Source organism: Mytilus galloprovincialis, chromosome 12 (assembly GCF_965363235.1).
Source record: "Mytilus galloprovincialis chromosome 12, xbMytGall1.hap1.1, whole genome shotgun sequence".
Lineage (NCBI taxonomy): Eukaryota > Metazoa > Mollusca > Bivalvia > Mytilida > Mytilidae > Mytilus > Mytilus galloprovincialis.
This window is the reverse complement of record NC_134849.1, coordinates 53440872-53462876: the sequence shown is the minus strand read 5'-3', so window position 1 is coordinate 53462876 and position 22005 is coordinate 53440872. Positions and strand designations below refer to the sequence as shown.

General features: G+C 32.1%; 1 protein-coding gene across 1 annotated transcript; it reads right to left on the bottom strand.

Moving 5' to 3' along the window:
- Positions 1-1049: 1049 nt before the first annotated feature.
- Positions 1050-17094, bottom strand: LOC143054231 (uncharacterized). Its single transcript, XM_076227159.1, has 9 exons — positions 16992-17094; positions 11116-11254; positions 10107-10262; positions 8080-8296; positions 6825-7023; positions 5815-5890; positions 3342-4302; positions 2749-2828; positions 1050-1599 (listed from the first exon to the last, which is right to left on the bottom strand). Exons 1-9 carry the CDS (start codon positions 17034-17036, stop codon positions 1385-1387), a joined length of 2088 nt encoding a protein of 695 aa, XP_076083274.1. The 5' UTR covers positions 17037-17094; the 3' UTR covers positions 1050-1384.
- Between the last annotated feature and the right edge of the window lie 4911 nt (positions 17095-22005).

Below are 22005 nucleotides of genomic sequence, written 5' to 3'. Positions count from 1 at the left end.
TCAAGTGCTAACATAATAGTGATCTGGACATAACAAATTAAATAAATAATGAATAATAATTTAATTTAGGATTTAACGCGTCTTCTGATTGGCTGACATTGTTTTGTTTATCAGCTCATAGACATAATTTTGTCATGTGGCCTTGACATCATCAACGTTTTTTCATGGTTTACTATGGTTTAAAATGGAATTTAGAATTAAATTATAAGAAATGACTGTAATTTTTTTCTGTCTATTCGAAATAACATAAAATATGTGGTGCAAACTTTAAAATAACATGCTAGATTGATTATTCAGTGTGCACCACATTTTTTATGTTATTTCTTCATAGACAGAAAAAATATTACAGTGATTCCTTAAATAACTTTACATTAATTAAAATCCTGAAGAGAAGGGTGAACAGGGCTCCCCAAATCTCATTTCCCTTCCCCATACTCCCAGTAGAAAATTGTCCCTATTTTTTATTCACCCTTTTCACCCACTTCCCACCCCTTACCTCTTGTTTTGCTGACAATTTAACCAAAACTTTTGATGTTTACATTTACATGAAAACATACATGTATAAGATGATTAGTTCTAATGCAGCACCAATGTTCATAACTTCCCTTTTTATAACGTCAACAATTTACATGGCATCAATTCCCAGTTTTCATATGTTCCTCAATGTAAAAAACATACATGTTATTAAGCAGACTGTATAGATGGTGGCTGTTTAATGTCCAGTGGCCAAGATAATGCATATTCAGGATGATAACATGTAAGTGGGATATGAACATAAACCAAGCTTTGTACAAGACTAACACACTAAGTTGGATTTTTAACTTGCTAGTTGACATGGTTACAGTCCACAGACAAAACATATTGCCTGGCCCACACACATTATTCAGACTTCCAAGCAGCCTAGTCTTTTCTTTTACTCCTAAATGTCGCATGCTTAGCAGAGAAGCAGGAATAACCAATTTTATAGTCTTTGGTATGACCCGGCAGGGGTCCGAACCTGCAATCTCACTCACTCAAGGAAATAGGAAGTAAATACACAGTAACTTAAATGGTCATAAATAATTGTTTTACTGGTTAAAAATGACAATTTTCATAATGATTACTTCTTGAAAGGACTTAAAAACAAGATTTGTATTATCAAATTAACCATTGTATACACTGATTACTCATTTACGTATAAATCAGATAGTTAGGACCCAGCATCCCTATCAATCATAATGTTTCACTGTGGTTCTCTCAACACGCTTCAGAAATGATTGCTTTTAAATTTCTCTGGATGTACTATTTAACTGTATATATGTAGCAATGATTGAAACATAGTAAGCTTTATAAAAATACAAGTAAAACAGTTTTTAAAATATTTAAAATAGCACTATGTAAATCTTTAATATCCTATATCTCCACATATACTGGCATGAAACTGTACTACATCTGAACTGTAAAACTGACTACAAATAGGACATTCTACATATTCTGGGGACCTTAAGCTGTCCACTGCTGCAGGGCCTGACACACCCACTTCTATGACATCTGGAGATACAGATCTGCCATTGGTACATGTCATTATATGGTTTTTCATCTGTCCTGGAGGAAAGGTTTCTAGAAAAAAAATCACAAATATATACATTATCAATTTTCAATGACAATACTTTTCTCTGACAGTGTATAAAATGTATTCTCATGTCCATAACTGAGAACCTTTAAATATTCTGAATGAATATTTCAAGAACTGTATCTGTCCTGGTTGATGGTCATTAATATAGTACCTTTTGATGTCTTGTTTGCTATTTGAATGAAGGATTGCTGTCTCAATGGATTACACATATCTTTGCATTTCTTCATAGCAACCCATTATTACAGAAATTCAACAATTAATGGGAGGTTCTTCTTAATGTGAATAATCCGACTTCTTGAGTATAGCAAAAATAAGAACTTGCATTCTGGTATATAATACAAATTTATATATGAAGCTTTTCCTAAAATCACAATTAAAATCTCACATTTTTTATTATTCTTAAAAAATCAAAATAATTGGAATAATATCTGAATTTACAGTAAATGAATAACATCATTGATTTTTTCAAATTATTTTTTTAATATTTAATTAATGAATATTTTTTGTTTAAATTAGGAATTTCATTTGTGTTTTTATAGTTCTACGCATTTTCTTACCAATTAAATTTCTTACATATTCCAAAAAGTGCTTGCATGTTTGTTATTTAAATAAAGACACTTCTAGTGTCCCATAAAATCACACAGGAAAATTTCATCAGCAGTCTGAACTTGGCTGATTTAATAATCCTGAATTGTTTCCTTTCTTCAAATTAACATCTTATTCTAATTCCAAACAATGGCTCATAAATATTACATATATTTCCATTGCATGAAAGGAAACGTTTTAAATTAGGCCATTAGTTTCCTTAATTGAATACTATCATATTTTTCATATCAGGGCCTTTTATAGAAGCTGGTCTATAAAACATGTTCTTGAAATAAAAGGGTGGACAACATGGGAGAGGGGAGGGTCTTGTGATTGTATTGAGGCAGGCAGGATGTCACAAAGTCATGATGTACATGATAAAGTCCTGAGGGAAGACCTATAAATAGTATTGCTGTCCATCTGCAGTGTATTATAAAAGTAGAGGCACTAAAAAGCCTGTGTAGCTCATCTTGGTCTATGTGCTTATTAAACAAAGGACACAGATGGATTCATGACAAAATTGTGATTTTATTAGATTTTCAACAAACCTTGACAATTTTCACATCGTTCAAATGATGTTGGTCTAGTTTCCTTTCCAGCCATTGCATTCCCACGTCCTCTGCCTCGTCTACAATGAATAGATACACTGTATATGTATAATCTTTTTACTTTTAGTACTGTATATATGTATTCTTTTTTTACAATAAAAGTATGCCTGCTTTACTTATCAAGATGGGGTTAGTATCGAAAGTCATTATTATGAAGGATTACCTACAAATATCCCATAAATGTAACCTATACATCTTTTCTAGTAATTAAACCATATACCAATTTTCATTACAAATATTTTCACCACAGAACCAAATTCTATCTAAATTGAGGAATAATCTCTTTCAACCAGTTTGACATGAATTTTAGTTTAGTAATATCAACTATTGTCAATTAAGAAATTATTGTGTGCATTTATTATTGTGATTTTGTCATTTTAGACTAATATGCAATTTTATGTGTTGTGATATTGAGAAAAATCCTGTTTTATTTCATATAACAAATTTCAAAATGTGAGTTTAAACTATGTCACATTTTTCGCAAAAATAAAAACATTGCAGTAATTTCTGAATTCACAGTATCTTTTAATTACCCTCTTTTAGGCGTCCCAGATTTTGATAGATATTCAATCTCCCCATCAGAGTTCTTTGAAACTTTGGAGGCCCTCCCTCCAATAGCTGCATTTGGACCTCTCTTCCTTTTACCTCTTGTAGGAGGTGAAATCATCACATCGGTTCTAGAAGGATTAACTTTGGATAACCACTGATCATTAGTACTAGGCGATGAGACGGAATTCTTCACTGGCGACTCATCATCGTAGCCACTGTCAGATTTACTAGGTCCAAAACTCATGCTGTTGCTGTTTTTATTTGCCTTGTAAGGATTTGTAAATGCAAATGCTTTTCTTTCAAGATATGACATATTTTTATACATTTCATTGTCTAACGCCATTTTTTTAGCAAAATTCTCATACTTGTTGTTTGAACCTGATTCTGACAAACATTCGTCATGACTAGAATAGTTAGTTCCTGTGGAGGTAGAATTTTCAGGTGATTGTATTTTATCTACATTTGCTGTATAATTTTTATGAGCATTTTGTCTTATTTGTTTCAGTTGATTTGCAATATCAGACTTCTTCTGTTCATCTGCTGGTGTTGATTTAGGAGATGCAAAGTCATTTTTAAGATGAAAGTTTCCATATTTTTCTTCCCCATCTACACTAGTATTTAGTCTGACAGGGGAGATAAGTCTGTCAGGGGAGTTAAGCCTGTCCTCTATCCCTGATTTTGATTCTTTGCCATAACAAATTTTCTCAGTTTTTCCACATTTCACTTTTTTAGAATTCACAATTTTCTTTTGTGAAGAGTTATTTTCAATGTTATCTTTTTTGATATTTTCAATTCCCTCCCTTGATTTCCCAGAATTCTCTTTTTTCTCATCATCACTTTCACCAAATAGTTTACAGATATAATTTCGGGCCATTTCAGCAAAAGTTTTTCTTTCATCTTTGTCAAGTTTTCTCTTTTTCTTCCTTTCCAATTTATGTCTTAAATCTGAAAAAAATATCAATAGTATAACATTTATTTCTCTGTGTAAAATTAGTTAAAGGCAAACAAATTTTAAGAAGTATATTTATACTAGTACTCACTGTCATACAAATTTGTTAAAGCTTGTACAATCTGTATAAACTGATGGCTATCAACAAATTATTTAGAAAAGTTAATTATATCAGTAATGTTTAAAATAGCCTTGTTTTCAACATTACTTATTTTATATAGCTACATGTATAGGTAATTTTTAAATTATTTGTTCAAGTAATGCCCCAGACTGTATCTTGTATGATTTTTAATTTTAGTTTTTTGTGTATAATTCGAAGTTTGGCCAGCTGAAGGACTACTCCAATTGCAGGATTTTCTGGCTGTATTGGAAGACACATTGGTGGCCTTCAGCTGTTGTCTGCTCTATGGTTGGGTTGTTGTCTCTTTATCATATTCCCCATTTCATACCTGTCAACCTGTGACGATGAAAATGCAGGTCATGACCTGCATTGAAGAATCAAATCTCAGGTCATAACGCGTACAAACTTTTTCGAGCTGAATTTCAGTATTTATGGTACATTTTCTTATAATGTATATCAAAGATACCAAAACATCAATGCATGTTCACTTGGTTAAGTCATTTTAAATCTTATTTATTATTATTTCATTACACTTTTAAAGATTTTTATTAACTTGTGTATCACAGTCTTATGTCCTTTACTTTTTGTCATCATCTAAAATTTATTTTTCAAATGTAATTTTAAAATGAGACTACTAGCCTTTAAACATACCATGTAGAGATATTACATGTATGAACATTCATCTCTCAAAAGACTAGGAAATTAGACTATGATTAAATATAGTAATACAGTTAAAGGAAGTAAACTTTGTTTTAAAAATTGTATAAAGGTATAAAAATAATGAAAAGTTATTTTTCAATATGTATTTGAATTTTATATTATTATGATTTAATCTTTTTCACCCATAAAACGTAAATATAAGGAATAATTTTGAATGGTGACAAATAAGGGGAAGTAACTCTTAGTTGAAATGTCTTTGTAAAACAACAGGGCAATTTATTTACGATCTAAAGCTAAGGTAATTGATGTTAATCAACAGTGTGTTTGACACCAAAGCTGTCAAGTGAAGCCATGCACTTAATGGGTCACTTAATTTGACAGTTTACATAGCTAGATGAACTGCATGTTTATGGAAGAATTACGAATTTGCCGGTATTTCAAAGGAATATTACTTCTGAAAATCAATCTCAAGGCTAAGAAATACGGGTGAAATCGGGTCATTTTCAGAAATTCCGGGTTATTTCAATGACCCGGCAGGTGATCCGGGTGATCCCTCAGAATTGTGAAAATCTTGGGTCACACCCGCAGAATCCGGGTCAGTTGACAGGTATGCCCATTTTCATTCTCAATTTTATCATATATGTATATATTATATATATATATATATATATATATATCTCACTAAATTCTCTTCTTAAGAAAGGAGGGATAGTTATTTTATACATACCAGCAATTGTAACTTTGTCAAGTTCTTCTTCTTTTATTTGCAAACCATTTAAAAAGTTGTCCACTTCCTCACTGAACTGAAAATATAAAACAAATGTGTAAATGTGTCTGATTGTATGATAAAAAATGCATGATAAACTTAATCTCAAAATTTCAGAAAGTACCATCTACATCCAAACTTTAAAAAAAAAATGTTTCAAGTTATGATAATATAATCTTTATTGCACAAAACATGTTATGAAAGAAAAGAAGAATTTCATAAGAATATCTTTTAACTTGAAAATTTTCCCTGGTAAATAATCCTGTTTTTATGTCTATGGTATATGGTAAGATGTGAATCAATGTCTGTGTCAAACTTTATCTAATACAATATAGGGTAACACGAATGACCGAATAACACTGTTATTATCCGAATAACACTGGTAATGACCGAATAACTCTTGAAATTTTAATATTAGCACATGTTTGTGACTTTAAAACATTGATTATTAAATAATAATATATAATCTATGTATTTTATTACTAAAAAATGATTTACAGATCACAGATAATTTCATAAAGATCATTTTAAATTTATTTTTTAGTGTGTACATCGAACATGGCGGCCATTGTGATTTCCGGTATCAGGTCCATTCAATCCCATTTTCGATGTGCACACTAAATTTTAAAAGTTTTTTATGAACTTATCTGCTTTTTGTAAATCATTTTTAAGTTATAAAATACATCGATATTTAATTTAATTTAATAATCAAAGTTTAAAAGTTTATTTGTGCGAATATGAAAACTTCAAGTGTTATTTGGTCATTACAAGTGTTATTCGGATAACAGTGTTATTCGGTCATTCGAGGTACCGTACAATATATGCAAGCTGCCAATTTACTTTGAAAGGAACATTATGGCAAACTTGCTAAAGTAGTGACACATCTTAATGGATAGTTGTTCCATTTGCAATCATACCACATTTTAAATATAATTTTTACTATAGTCAATTGAAAAGAAAAGAACAGTTACCTCTGGTCCATATTTATGTGCTAATGTATCAGAGTAGAAAGGTGTCTTATTTGGAGTTACTTCCCTTAGTTTACTTCCTGCTGAAGCTGCTAACACTAGTTTGGCTGTACGTGACATGGCACCTTCCATCTCTGTACCATTTTCAGAAGAGCCAGCCATTTTTAGTAATTTTGTTTTCACCTCATTTGTAGAAGTCTCACTAAAAAACAACATTGACTATTACAAAATACTAATGGGCTGCTTGAACTGCACACAAAAAATAAACATAAAAACCGGTGGAAGAAAAATAAATAGGCTTTGCCAGAAATTCCTATATACTGCTTAATCTTGTGCTTTTCAAACATTTAAAACATTTTTAACAAAACATTTTTACACGGTCTTTGTATAGCTCGCTGTTGTATTTATCCTTCTTTTTTTTATTGCAAATTGATCAACCAATGTTCTTAAAACTAAGGCTAATAATATCCATTTCAAATTTTTATTTTTTATAAAACATACATGGGCGTGTGCATCTAAAATGAAAAAAAAATTTGTTAGTGGTGAAAATTAGTCTAGATCATGCTTTTTTCATAAATTAATATCATCAAAAAATATTGGTTATGGAGCTTCAAGCTTCAAGTGGGGCATAATTGTAAAGTGTCATGTATATTATACAAACGTACTAAGAAATGATCATGAGAAACTGATTTTTTGAGGGGATAGGGATACAAACAAAACTAAACAATAGTCCTTTAATAAAATGAAACAGGATATCTCATATACTGTACTTTCAGAAAAGTTTTTCTTGCTACAAAACACATAAATTTATAAAAGTAAATTTTCAGTACATTCAAAAAAAAAATATATTTTACAAAGAAAACTAACCAATAGTACTTTAATAAAATAAGAGAGGATATCTCATGTATTGTACTTTTAGAAAAAGTTTCCTTGCTACAAAACATTTAAATTTAAAAGCTTAAGTTGTCTGTACATTCAAGTATAAAATTTCTGAGTTGTCTCCCTTTATACATCTTAGTGGAAAAATGTTGAATTGAACAAAAGATATTTGTTTCATATTTGTAAAAACTGTTTCAAAATTGAGATAAACCATATGGTCCTATAATCTTCATTTAGAAAAACATCATTACAAATGAATTGAATTCCCTTTTTTATTTTTTATTTGCATCCATTTTAATGACATTTTATGAGATAATTCAAACATGTTATCGATAGAGTAAAATAATTTGTCAATTAAAGAGATTTTTTACTAGCTTACCTTGATTTTGTCTTCCCAAAGAAATGTTTCTGAATGGATCGTATTGTCTTTTGTTGGTTTGTGGAAACTGAAGACAGATCTTTACTGGGGGTGATAGTGTCCATTGTTTTAATACGAAGGAAAGACAACCCAAATTGTACATCCTTCTTCAATGGTTGTCGACAAATGATTCTTATTCTGTCCCAAGTCTTTGATGTAACATGGTCTTTAAAATCCTCTGCAGACGACAGAAATATATGACAATTATTGAGATAAAAAAGGCAATGCCAGATCTGTATTTAGTACAATCTAATTAACTAAATAAACAAAAAGATTTTCTTTTCAAAATAATTCTAATATTCAAGCCCATTTCTCTCATGGTCTTATTTCTGTGTGAAAAAAAAATCCACTAAAGTAAATTATCTCATACAATGTACTCTGAACTTCAGTAAATTATCTCATACAATGTACTCTGAACTTCAGTAAATTATCTCATACAATGTACTCTGAACTTCAGTAAATTATCGCATACAATGTACTCTGAACTTCAGTAAATTATCTCATACAATGTACTCTGAACTTCAGTAAATTATCTCATACAATGTACTCTGAACTTCAGTAAATTATCGCATACAATGTACTCTGAACTTCAGTAAATTATCTCATACAATATACTCTGAACTTACAATGTACTCTGAACTTCAGTAAATTATCTCATACAATGTACTCTGAACTTCAGTAAATTATCTCATACAATGTACTCTGAACTTCAGTAAATTATCTCCAGCATTTACTACGATTAATAAAACAAAGGTGTACATAATCAATTACCTTGTCGTTCATGTGTTTTGTAATTCTTTAAGAGTTAGAGAGTAAGTAAACATTTCTAATAAACATTTAGAAGTTGAGCGATTGCACGATATTCTATGTTATCGCTAAGTTTTAGTAGTATGGTTTACTCAAGACAAATCTTACAACTCTCAAGGTGTTGCAGCAGGACCTATCATATATTATTAAAGGAAAGTACAGGGATATTTCAGAATGTCAGAATCATCAATATTCACCATGTTCACTGTGAAAAGTAACCATTAACAGGCCCTCAAAGTAGCTTCTGAAATGAAGTTGCCAATTGGCCACCAGACATGAAAATTTATTGGCCAACTTGAAATTTCAGTTGCCAGGAAATAATTTCAGGTTGCCTACATTTTTTGTCTAGCTAAAAAACCCTTGTAAAATAAAAGTAGTAAGTTTTTGTTCTGTGTTTTTATGCTGTAGAGGGTAAAAAATAGTTTGTATAAATTAACTGTAACATAACCACATGATTTATTTAATTTTATTACATTGAACATGTTTTAAGACAATCTGTGACCTTTAGCGGTAGTCCGAAGCCCCAGTCTTGTAAAATTTGCAACAGACTTGTGCAAAAGCACAGGTGATTGCCCCATCAGTCAACATGAACATCTGAAATCGTTTACGAAATTGTAGCTGGTATTTTATTGAATCGATGAGAACAAGTTACAAAATTGTCGCCGACCTTGTTTCATCTACTTATTGACGAAATCGAGAATCAGACTCGACCATGTGCTTTCAATAAACACAAGCTATAAATGACAATGGTTTTCTTTCTAACGGCAGTTGTGACCGAATGTCAAAATATAGGGAAGACAGATAGATCTGGGCCATTTTCTTACAAGTGACCTACAATTACCTGATGTAATTAAGCTCTTACAAGATCAAGCTTAAATCTAAAAGGCACTCGAAAAACAATATAAATTTGTGTTACTGTCAAGTGCTCAGACGATTTTTTAAAACCTGACTCGGATCAGGGCAAAATTTCTGCAAATTTACTGTCGCCAGGTCTTCAATTTTCTAATTGCCCAAATGGCAACCAGTTTTGAATGTTTTGTCGCCAATCCGCTTTAACAGTCGCCCTGGCAACCATTTCAGAAGGCTAAATTGAGGGCTGATCAATGATATGGACTGTATACCCAAAATTAGCTCAGTTTTAAGTTTAAATTCCAAATACAAGGGAACAGTTGAAATCTTACTTGATGAGAACATTCTAGTGCTGGTACAGTTCCTTGCTAGATTACAATCAATGGGTGTCATCATTATACAGGTAGGGGCCAATGTTTCATAGTCTTCACCCTGTGGCCAGTCTGATCTTCCAACCTGAATTTCTATATTTGCACACCAATGAGTACCTTAAATGTAGATTAATAAAGATGCAATAATCTGTATTTGAAAAGTTAAGACTAATATACGTGTACACTACAGCTAGATCAGTGATATTGTTTGCCTAAAATTACTGGAGAATAAATGCTTTTCCCCCTGGAGAAGCCTCCCAATTTGAAAAAAAATGGCTTTAAATATTCTCAAAAAGGGAACTTTTTTCCCAAACAGTGCAGTCTCAGTAGTAATTGTCCTTGAATTCAAACTGAAAAACACCCATTGAAACATTTTTCATACCTAAAATGACTATATGTGCAGATTTTAGGGTCTATAGTATTTATGTATCATCACTGACAATAAGGGGTCTTATTTCAAATAAGGGTTAACCTCTTGAAAGGGGTCTGCAAATTGAAGTTCCAGTCAAATTCATAGTTTATTATAAATTTCCCAATTTGATAAAAATGAAGCATATTTTCCCAATAAAAAAGGGTAGAGGTAGTTTTGAAAAAAGCAAACAATATCACTGTTGATGGATTTTGACACCTGAAATGCATGAACTCTTATATTTAGACCAAAATAAATAATATAATGATTGTGCTATCACCTGATCTTACCTATTTTATTTAACATTTTGTATTGAGCACTTTAGGAATTGGCTCCAGGTAAAATATGGAAAAATTAAAGAAAAAAAAAATAATTTAGCATCCTATTTTTTTATATAGATCATTCAGTCACAGTCATGATGGATATATAATGCTCCCAAAATAAATATTTGAAATCAAAACATATGTCAAATATTTGAAATAAAGCAAAATATCAAATCCCCTTAGTGTTTGAATTGGCCAGTACACATACTTTATATTTACTAAATTATCTAATACAAACCAATATCTATATAGGATATGGAACATTCTCTTTCTAATTGCAGAGTTACAGAAATCTCTCCTGATCTCTCCTTTGGATGGGATAACCACTTCTTGAAACCATCAGATGTAATAAGATTGGCAGCCTTATAGTGTTCATCCTATTAAAATAAATGAAATAAGAGTGTAATGTTAATGTCACGGCTTGCATCCAGTTGCAAATATTACACACATAAATGTATCAGGAGAAATTTAATAGGACTTTGTGACATTGATACGAACCTTGATTTGAACCAAGGGTCTGTAAACCAACAAATTAAAAAACCCTGGCCCTATATCTACACTATAGGCTCTCAAGAGTTTGAAAGAGGGACAGCAAACCGGATTTTTAAGCATTAATTTGTGTCTTGGCATTTTTCAATATCACATGGACCAGAACTCCTGAACATTTGAGTCTTAATTTTTGCTAATGTTCTTTGTATATATGCCTTTTCAATCTTCGTTGTTACATATTTGTTTGGGTTTATATATTTTTGTGATTAAGATTATAACACTGTGTTGACTGCTGTACCCCTACATGTATTTTTGACATTTTTACCGAGTTGTATTATTCAAGTCAACTAGTTTTGTTTACTAATTGTTGTCAATATAATGGAATTTGATGTGACTGTCATTCAATTGAGAGGTTTAGCTACTAAGCTATAAAACCAGGTTTAACCCACCATTTTCTACATAAGAAAATGGCTGTACCAAGTCATGCATATGACAGTTGTTATCCATTTGTTTGATGTGTTCCAGCTTTTGATTTTGCCATTTGATTAGGGACTTTTCTGTTTTGAATTTTCCTTGGAGTTCAGTATTTTTGTGATTTTACTTTTTCATCAATATCAAATTTGACCTCCATTTTGTCAGCAGTAACAACAAATTAAAATTACAAAATGATTTGGTTGAACAGTTCATAAGTTAAAGCACAAACATGACTGGAAAGACTATTTTAAAATTTTCAAGGACCATTATAACTCCCATATGAACAGTGAAAGTGACGGTTAATAAGTTACAACATTGACACTACTGGAAACACTATTTTGCAATCTTACAAGAATCACAACTTCTGAACAGAGAAAGTGAAAATCATCAATATAGCATTGACCTCCATTTCATCATCAGTTACACATTAAAATTTGAAAAGTTTTGGTCAATGTTGATTGAACAGTTCATGGGTAATTACACAGACACCAGCCTTAAAATTATTCTTTGGTTTCAATCTATCTACTTATAAACTATTTTTAGACATCAATCTTTAATGGTTCACTAATATTTCGTAATTTGATAGGCAGAAGTATTTCCGATGCATAATGGTCTTAGAAGACAGTGCTTTGCAACCTGTAGATGTTCATTTTAGTCACTAAATTGGTAAATCATGGTCTCCCAATGAAGTTCCATATCTGCATTTGTATTTTAATTGTATTGATACAATGTAGTGTATGAAGAAATTAAATCAACTCGTAGGTTATTTAATTCCAGTCTTTTAATATGCATTATTAAATTAGTCTCACAGGAAATATTGTGTTACATTGAACATGTTAAAGCTTTAATAATTTCCAATTGTGCCCAAAGCTACAATGTATTTGTACTGGCCTATATACATTTGTATATGTAAATGGTCTGCACAAACACAATCTTACATAAGGTACAGTGCAGTCTGGTGTATCCGCGTACATAAGACTTATAACTTTACTGCATTCAACTAATAAAACACAAAAAATGGATAATATTTTGTGAACACATTCATAACATACTTTTATTTCTTAAAATTTTGTTTGTTTGACTTCACCCTCAAGACTTTGTGTAATTTTATAATATGCATTAAAGTTGATTCCCCCCCCCCCCCAAAACACACTGCCAAGGATGCAGAGCAAAATTTATTTCAATCTGATATACATTTGACTTAAATAAAACAAATTTTATCTGATGATGTAGGTTTTTTTTAATGGAAATTGGCCAAATATGGTAAATCACGGGATTTCAGTAATTAACTAACTCTTGAATTTCCCCCACCTTAGTAGCAATATACCAACTTCACCTGCATATGGGATATATATTTCCCAACTTATTCGATATTCAACAGCTTGCAGCTCCTACTCAGACTTTGTAAAACGTCATCAGTGTCTGAGTAGAAAGTTGATGAACCATGACAAAGAATGTCTCATCCTTTTTCTAAAAAAGTTCATCGGAAGGTACCAAGACCTTGTTGATAAATATTCCGTATCAACTTCTCAAATAATACACGATGGTCTTGATGTATAGATTCTGCGTACTGATGTTGTTTATCATCTTAACAATGTGTTTTATAGTTCTTTCATTTGTCTTTGTTCTATTATTAATATTACTTTTACTGTTGAATGGTTTTATGAGATATCTGTTTGACGTGGCTCGGTACTTATACATCTCGTCAATGTGTTTGTATTGGCTTTCACTTTTTGGTGGTTTGTTTTGTATATGTGACTTTTTGTATTTCTTTTGTTCTTATAACATTATGATATATTTCTATTATGAATTACAATATACGTTGAACCACAAACGTCAAAATCATTCAATCTCGTAGTGGAATTAACTATTTGTGGATTTTTATAAATTCTATATAACTTTTGGACTAGTTTAAATCTCGGTCTATTTCTGAAATTTATTCTTACATCCTTTTGATTTTTTAACCCTGTATGCTAACATTGCCTATGTAGATTTTAAAATTGTTTGTATGCACATTAACGACAAATTTATGTGACGTATAAAATTTTCTGACGTCAGACACTCAAACCAATGAATGCGTTCGTAGATAGTGGATGTTTTTGTGTTCTGTTAAACTGTCCCTTTTAAAATTGTTATACGATGATGACTGATGTACCCATATTTTGACTATTTTATTTATTGTGTCTGTTTATTAAATATAACGGAATTTGATGAGACTGTCATTAAAGTGAGAGGGTTAGCGCTATAGAACCAGGTTTAATCCACCATTTTCTACATTTGAAAATGCCTGTACCAAGTCAGGAATATGACAGTTCTTGTCCATTCGTTTTTGATGCGTTTTGTTATTTGATTTTGCCATGTGATTATGGACTTTCCGAATTGATTTTCCTCTAAGTTCAGTATTTTTGTGATTTTACTTTGAACTTATCAATTTATTCTTTTCTATCCCTTCAGAAGGCTCAAACAATAATAAGAACTATTTTATTTGTGTTACTGTGGTGATATGATGAAATCAGCTAATGCACATCATCACCAGGGACTCCACTGTACATATGTCTTTAAATCCTTTCTAATTCAGCAATTGTATCATATTACCTATCAGTTCTAAGTAACATGAGTCATTTTGTGAGGCCCATTAAGTTATTTGCCGAGTTTGTTATGGGCCGAGATACATGTGTAACGTGTACATGTAACTGGGCGGGGACCTTTTGATATTTTTAACCTTGGGTTGGTACCAGTTTCCTTGGATTTGAAGAGCAATGCAAAAAATATAAAGTCAAACGGTTTACACTATCACTACCAAATATAAATCAAATTCTTCATGAAATGAATAGGTGCCGATTTGACTAGATGCCGATTTAACCAAGTGCCGATTTGACTTTTTCTTATGGTTGCCGAATTGACCGAGTGCCGATTTGACTATGGTAGCACTCCACAGTTAGGTGTGTAGTTTCGCATTTTGGCCCCTGTGGATTTTTTAAATATGAGAGCTAGTGTGCAATAAAATTCATTTTTGGATAGCTGAGTATTTAAATAGCCTTTGTATTGGGTTTATATGAACATCAAGGTTATGTAATGTATGTAATATAGGCTGTTTTCTGTATGAAAGTCCGTATTTGCATGTCCATACCATACATTGGTCCGGCAATTATTGTAATGTTTTTTTCCAACTTTTTATCGCACGAACTTTGTGATTGGATTTTACGAAAAAATGAGGCGAAAGACACCCATTTTTTATTTGATCATTAGGAAGATTTAAGAAAACAGTTTCCAAAAAGGTATCACTCAAAGGCATTGAAATTCTAGTTTGATCCAAATTTTGGGGGGATATATGACATGTTCACCCCCCTTTTTGCAATATTTTATGGTAAATAAATGCTGAATGTTGCCATGGATACACATACACGGAATTAATTTTCACCCTTTTAACTTTGGAAAATTGAATCTATGGAAGATACTGATTACATACATATGCACATGTACAACACAAACAGTTAGGTTAATGTATTAAAAATCCAGGAATAGGAGATGATAAAACATTTTGGGGCTCATTTTTAATTTTATTTTCTAACTGTGGAGTGCTACCTTTTGGCACATCAGAAAGCACAGAAATGCACTTTTAAAGTTAAAATTGACCACAAATCTTTAGTCTTTTGTGTTCTTCTTTTAGTTCTGATTGTAAAAAAACTGCTAGGAATGCAATTTATGTTAATTTTATTGTTTACTGTCCTTAGCAACCAAATATACACATTTTGACACTTAGACATGTTGCGGTCTTAAATTTGTACCCCGTTAGCTTTGCCCTTGTAACCAAAGATTGCGCTTTATATGATAATCTCAGAATGTATCGCTTTATATTTTTGAATGCGAATAAGTCAAATAAACATTTTTAGCAGGATTTTATATCATAATTTGGCATTAATTAAATTTAATGATGCCAGTACTGTTAGAAATTTATACCCTGCTTGAGAGCTTCTAAACCAAGGTTAGGTATGCTATTTACAGCAAAAATTACCTATAAGTGCTTTCAAACACCTAAAACATGTACAATTTGTCCTCTTTTAAGGCAATTTTATAATTTCAAATAAAAAAAAGGGAAAAGTTTTAGAAATTTACCCCTATAATGAGACAGACTTGAAGTTTTTCACTATGATCCAGCATTTATTTTAAAATCACTTTTTGTCGCGTTTCAACACCAACTGCTAACCTTCATAAAATCTTTATTACTGAACCAATTTTAAAAACTAAGGTACCATTTTCATCGTAACAACTAGTAGAACACAGAAAACATAAAAAAATTTGAGGCAGGAGGGAAAAAAATTCACCTTAAGGTAGCACTCCACAGTTAGGTGTGTAGTTTCGCATTTTGGCCCCTGTGGATTTTTTAAATATGAGAGCTAGTGTGCAATAAAATTCATTTTTGGATAGCTGAGTATTTAAATAGCCTTTGTATTGGGTTTATATGAACATCAAGGTTATGTAATGTATGTAATATAGGCTGTTTTCTGTATGAAAGTCCGTATTTGCATGTCCATACCATACATTGGTCCGGCAATTATTGTAATGTTTTTTTCCAACTTTTTATCGCACGAACTTTGTGATTGGATTTTACGAAAAAATGAGGCGAAAGACACCCATTTTTTATTTGATCATTAGGAAGATTTAAGAAAACAGTTTCCAAAAAGGTATCACTCAAAGGCATTGAAATTCTAGTTTGATCCAAATTTTGGGGGGATATATGACATGTTCACCCCCCTTTTTGCAATATTTTATGGTAAATAAATGCTGAATGTTGCCATGGATACACATACACGGAATTAATTTTCACCCTTTTAACTTTGGAAAATTGAATCTATGGAAGATACTGATTACATACATATGCACATGTACAACACAAACAGTTAGGTTAATGTATTAAAAATCCAGGAATAGGAGATGATAAAACATTTTGGGGCTCATTTTTAATTTTATTTTCTAACTGTGGAGTGCTACCTATAGCACTTGTACCCGAAAACATATGACACGACGATATGTCTCATTTGCACTTTTCAACGGAAATAAATGGTTTCCCGTTACATTTGCAATTGCCAAATCGTGCGGAACATCACCTATTAAGGAGTAATGATAATATGCGTGTAATAAGTTTCTCACCTGTGACGTAAATGATACAATAAATTTGCTTTTAACTTGTGGCATTGTTTGGATTTGTTTACGTTTATGTTTTCCGCGGGAAATTCGTAAACTGGTTCCTTCGGTAAATTGAAACCAGTAAAAGTATAAAACATGTGAACGAGTCCCGGGTTTGTCTTGCATTTCCCGGTTTTGTCTACATTATGTGTTCCAAGTGTCCATATGATCTGATTCTTACAAGTGTGGTTGTAAGGCAGCAACCATTTGATTTTCAGAGGGAGGGGAGGGGGCTATAGATTTTTTTTTGGAAAAAAAAGTTTGTTTCCAGTTTTTGGAGAAAAAAATAATTTGTTTTTGACCCTGAGAAAAAAAAAATGTTTGTTTCACACTCAGCTGCCACCATATGTTAAGCTACGATTAAAAGAACAAATGTTTTCGACTTGTCGCCCAAAAAATAGATTGTTTTTCACCGTAGTCGATAAAAAGGTCTGTTAGGAAGAAAAAAAATCCATACCCCCCTCCCCCCAGAAAATCAAATGGTTGCTGCCTTACAGGTGTCAATCTGACTGTTCGTGTGATGATGGCCCGGCCGTGAATCTGATTGTTATGACAGTCAATCTGATTGTTATGATAGTCAATCTGATTGTTACCGTGCTAAATGAGTTTGTGACAAATTCAATATAAAAGTTAAAACAAGTTATAGGCATTGTATCATACAGTACAAATGTAGTTAATTACATAGTCTTCTTCTTTAGTTACGGAATATATACCATCAATTTTTTTAGGATTACTTTCCGGCGCATGCCTGTATGAGGTCGTTTTAAGTAAATTTCATTTTTTTTTCTTTTATTTATTTATGAAATTTACAATTTTTTAAGTTTTAATTTTTACATTTTTTATATATATTTTTTATAACTATAAGATAACAAGAATGTGTCCTAAGTACACGGATGCCCCACTCGCACTATCATTTTCCATGTTCAATGGACCGTGAAATTGGGTAAAAAATCTAATTTGGCATTAAAATTAGAAAGATCATACCATATAGGGAACATGTTCACTAAGTTTCAAGTTGTTTGGTCTTCAACTTCATCAAAAACTACCTTGACCAAAAACTTCAACCTGAAACTCCCACTTTCATTTTCTATGTGCAGTGGACCTTGAAATTGGGATCAAAAGTCTAATTTGGCTTTAAAATTAGAAAGATCATATTATAAGCAACAAGTGTACTAAGTTTCAAGTTGATTGGACCTCAGCTTCATCAAAAACTACCTTGACCAAAAACTTTAACCTGAAACTCCCACTTTGATTTTCTATGTTCAGTGGACCATGAAATTGGGGCCAAAAGAAGATCATATCATAAGTAACAAGTGTACTAAGTTTCAATTTGATTGGACTTCATCAAAACTACCTTGACCAAAAACTTTAACCTGAAGTGGGACGAACGGACGCACGGACGAACGAACGGACAAACGAACGAACGGAGGCACAGACCAGAAAATTTAATGCCCCTCTACTATCGTAGGTGGGGCATAAAAACAATAAGCACATTTAGTTTAGGTGAATTAATGTTTTAAGGAGCACCTTATGAGTAACATGAGTAAGTGCATCCTTAAAGCTGCCTGTAGAGGTTTGGTTTGAGATATCGGGTGGTAATTTGTTCCAATCTTTGATTGTCTGGCTGAAGAAAGAAAATTTAAAGCTGTCTTTGTTACATTGAAGTTGTCTGTATGTTTGTTGATGGATAGATCTTGTTTTAGACTGGCTTTTTATGAGTATATCTTGCGATAGTATTGCAATATTATTGTTGACTATGTGGAACATTTGGAGTCTGATTTTTAGTCTGCGTTCTTGTAAGGTTTGCCATTTTAGATTTTCTAGCATTTCAGATACACTGCTGGTATTGTGATATCTGTTGCAGGTATATCGTGCAGCTCTTCTTTGTACTCGTTCCAATATATATATACTTTTGAGGTGTGTGGATCCCAAACTGTACATCAATATTCTAGTTTTGGTCGAACTATTGTTTGCTACGCTTTTTTTTTTTTTAATTTATTTTTTAGATTTCGTCTGATGAATGATAATGATTGGTTTGCTTTAGCTGTTAATTGTTAAATGTATTTGTTTCATTTGATCATGAGGTCTGAAGAGAGTGTAATGCCTAGATATTTTTCAGATTGAACTTGTTCTAGGATATGACCATCCATATTGTAATAAAAGTGTATTTGTTTTTTTCTTTATTGAGACTCTCAGGATATTACATTTGTCCGGGTGGAAAGACATGAGTCAGTCTTTCTCCCATTTAATAGCTGATTCTATGTCTTCTTGAAGCTTTATGCAATCATTTTGGCAGGTTATAGACCGATAGATTATGTTGTCGTCTGCAAAGAGTCTTATTTGGCTGTGTTTTAGATAGTCTGGTAGGTCGTTTATTTATATGAGAAAGAGTATTGGACCACTAGTCCATCTAAAGGAGCCTGTCTCATTTATGTTCTTAAGGTTGTGCTTGGTTGACATAATAAATCACATTGGTATTGAATCATGAGTTCACCCCTATTTACTAATACCCTTATGTTCACTTTGACCTATTGGCAAATAGAGCCGTATTTTCACCACACATATCACTCTAAGTACAGACACAACTGTGCACCTAGGAAAAATTAAGTGTGAATGGACCTAGATGAATACAACTTGAAATACATTTAAGATATTTATAGAATAACTAAACGAAGATTTCAAATAGAGAAAAATATTCAACGAGTGACCGAACAACATTTTTCTAATATTTTAATAATCATAAAGTAGATAAATCATCTTTTAGATTTTATTATTTTGGGTATGGTGCACATTTGATCTATCCATGGGTATTGATAAAATTGAGAAAGGAAATGGTGAATGTGTCAAAGCGACAACCACCCGACCATAAAACCGACAACAGCCGAAGGCCACCAATGGGTCTTCAATGTAGCGAGAATTCCCGCACCCGTAGGTGTCCTTCAGCTGGCCCCTAAAAATATGCATACTAGTACAGTGATAATGGACGTCATACTAAACTCCGAATTATACACAAGAAACTAAAATTAAAAATCATACAAGACTAACAAAGGCCAGAGGCTCCTGACTTGGGACAGGCGCAAAATTGCGGCGGGGTTAAACATGTTTATGATGTCTCAACCCTCCCCATACCTCTAGCCAATGTAGAAAAGTAAACGCATAACAATACGCAAATTAAAATTCAGTTCAAGAGAAGTCCGAGTCCGATGTCAAAAGATGTAACAAAAGAAAATAAATAAAATGACAATAATACATAAATAGCAACAGACTACTAGCAGTTAACTGACATGGCAGCTCCTGACCTCGATTAAACTGATTGAAAGATTATGTCTTCATCATATGAATATCAGGCACAATCCCTCACGTTAGGGGTTTAGTATCATACTATCATAAAATATATGAGAAGAACATAACCCGTGTCATGCCAACAACTGTTTTTTTAGAAATAAATGTGTTTAGTTCCGATGCAACGACCCTATAAGTGAATCAATATTAAAGCCAAAATATGCAATCTTTAATGACCTGACAACAGTATCGTAACTATATCCCTTTTTAATAAGTCCATTTAAAAGGTTTTGTTAGTTTCTGAGGGGAATACTGACATTTTTGTACTTTATAAAGAATATTTCCATAAAAAATTGGATGGGAAATACCTGAACGTATAAGATGTCTGCATGTTGAGTTATATTTACGATCATTTACGAATTATTTCCTTATACCGGTGATAAAAGTTAGTAAATGTTTTGACCAGTTTGTGATATCGAAAACCCTGGTGTAATAATTTTTCAGTAATACATAAATTTCTCTTGCTAAAATCTAATAGTCGACCTTCCCATGGATAGAAACAAGTGCCTGAGGGTGGTTTAGTTGTTGGTAATATTACTACGTCACCTATAGAAGCTATCGCTCTGCTTTGCTCAATTTCATATGACACATGTCTGCGGGTCTACATATCATCGTCATCTGCGCTTCCGCGTGAAGCCGACGACGTAGACTTTAAACGAACAGAATGATAACCTTGATTTTTCTGCGATGTGTCCATTTAGTTTACATAGGACTACATAAAGTATAAGTATATGAAGAAAAAACACGGACCTACAACCCATACTACTTCGGAAATAATTTGGCGATTTTTCAAGTCAATATATATTCAATTATTTACAATTACCACGTAAATTTCCGGAAAAGTAATAAATAAAAATTGCGGAAACGTATACTTTAAATTTGCGGAAGCGTAGCATTGGGACTCTGAAAAATTAGCGGAAATGCAATACGCCCATTGATTGACATGGACAAGAGATGAACCCTAGATACCTGAAAATAAATGGTGATTAAAACTGTACCTGATAGGACCATATCAAGTGAAACTGAACTGTTTGTTAATTTTATCATCTTCTGCACTAGACGAAAATAGTGCACTGCAAATCCAGTTAAGTTTTGAAGTTTCTAAATCATACAATTCAGTTTATTTTGAGGTGAAAATACAGCTAATTTTAGCCAAATGGTCCAAATGGACCTTATAAACTCTATTAATTTGCATGGACAATATAGGGACCAACAATTGATGATTGCTAACATCTTCTGCAGACAAAGGGGAAATGGCATCAAAATCCAGGCAAGGTTTTTGGTTCATCTGAATAAAATGCATAAAGCTTTAATTTTACATTTCCTATATATATATATAGGTCTTTATTCATCAGTTTGTCTTTCCACCGACGAATAATATTTGTGGTCAGTTTTTTTCAATTCTTTTTCCATGTTGACGTCACGTAACTGTTGTCTTATGTAAAGGAAAAGTCTTCATAAGTTCGTCAAACCTGTGTCCGACCCTTTTTATCTCTTTGAGTCTCTGAGTAAAAAAAGTTACTATAATTTATTATATTAAATGTTGGATTTTTTTCGATGTGAAGTGTGTATAGTCAAACTACGTAACGTTATATATATATATATATACACGTGACTGTGTAAATATTGATGAGTA

Bases quoted from the DNA above. Each gene is read 5' to 3' on its own strand.
- LOC143054231 (XM_076227159.1), bottom strand. From the start codon at position 17,036: ATGCCACAAGTTAAAAGCAAATTTATTGTATCATTTACGTCACAG. The intron at 8,297-10,106 runs GTAAGATTTCAA...TGTCGTCTGCAG, and splicing joins CACTAGAATGTTCTCATCAA to AGGATTTTAAAGACCATGTT. The intron at 1,600-2,748 runs GTTTGTTGAAAA...TTTTTTTTCTAG, and splicing joins ACGATGTGAAAATTGTCAAG to AAACCTTTCCTCCAGGACAG.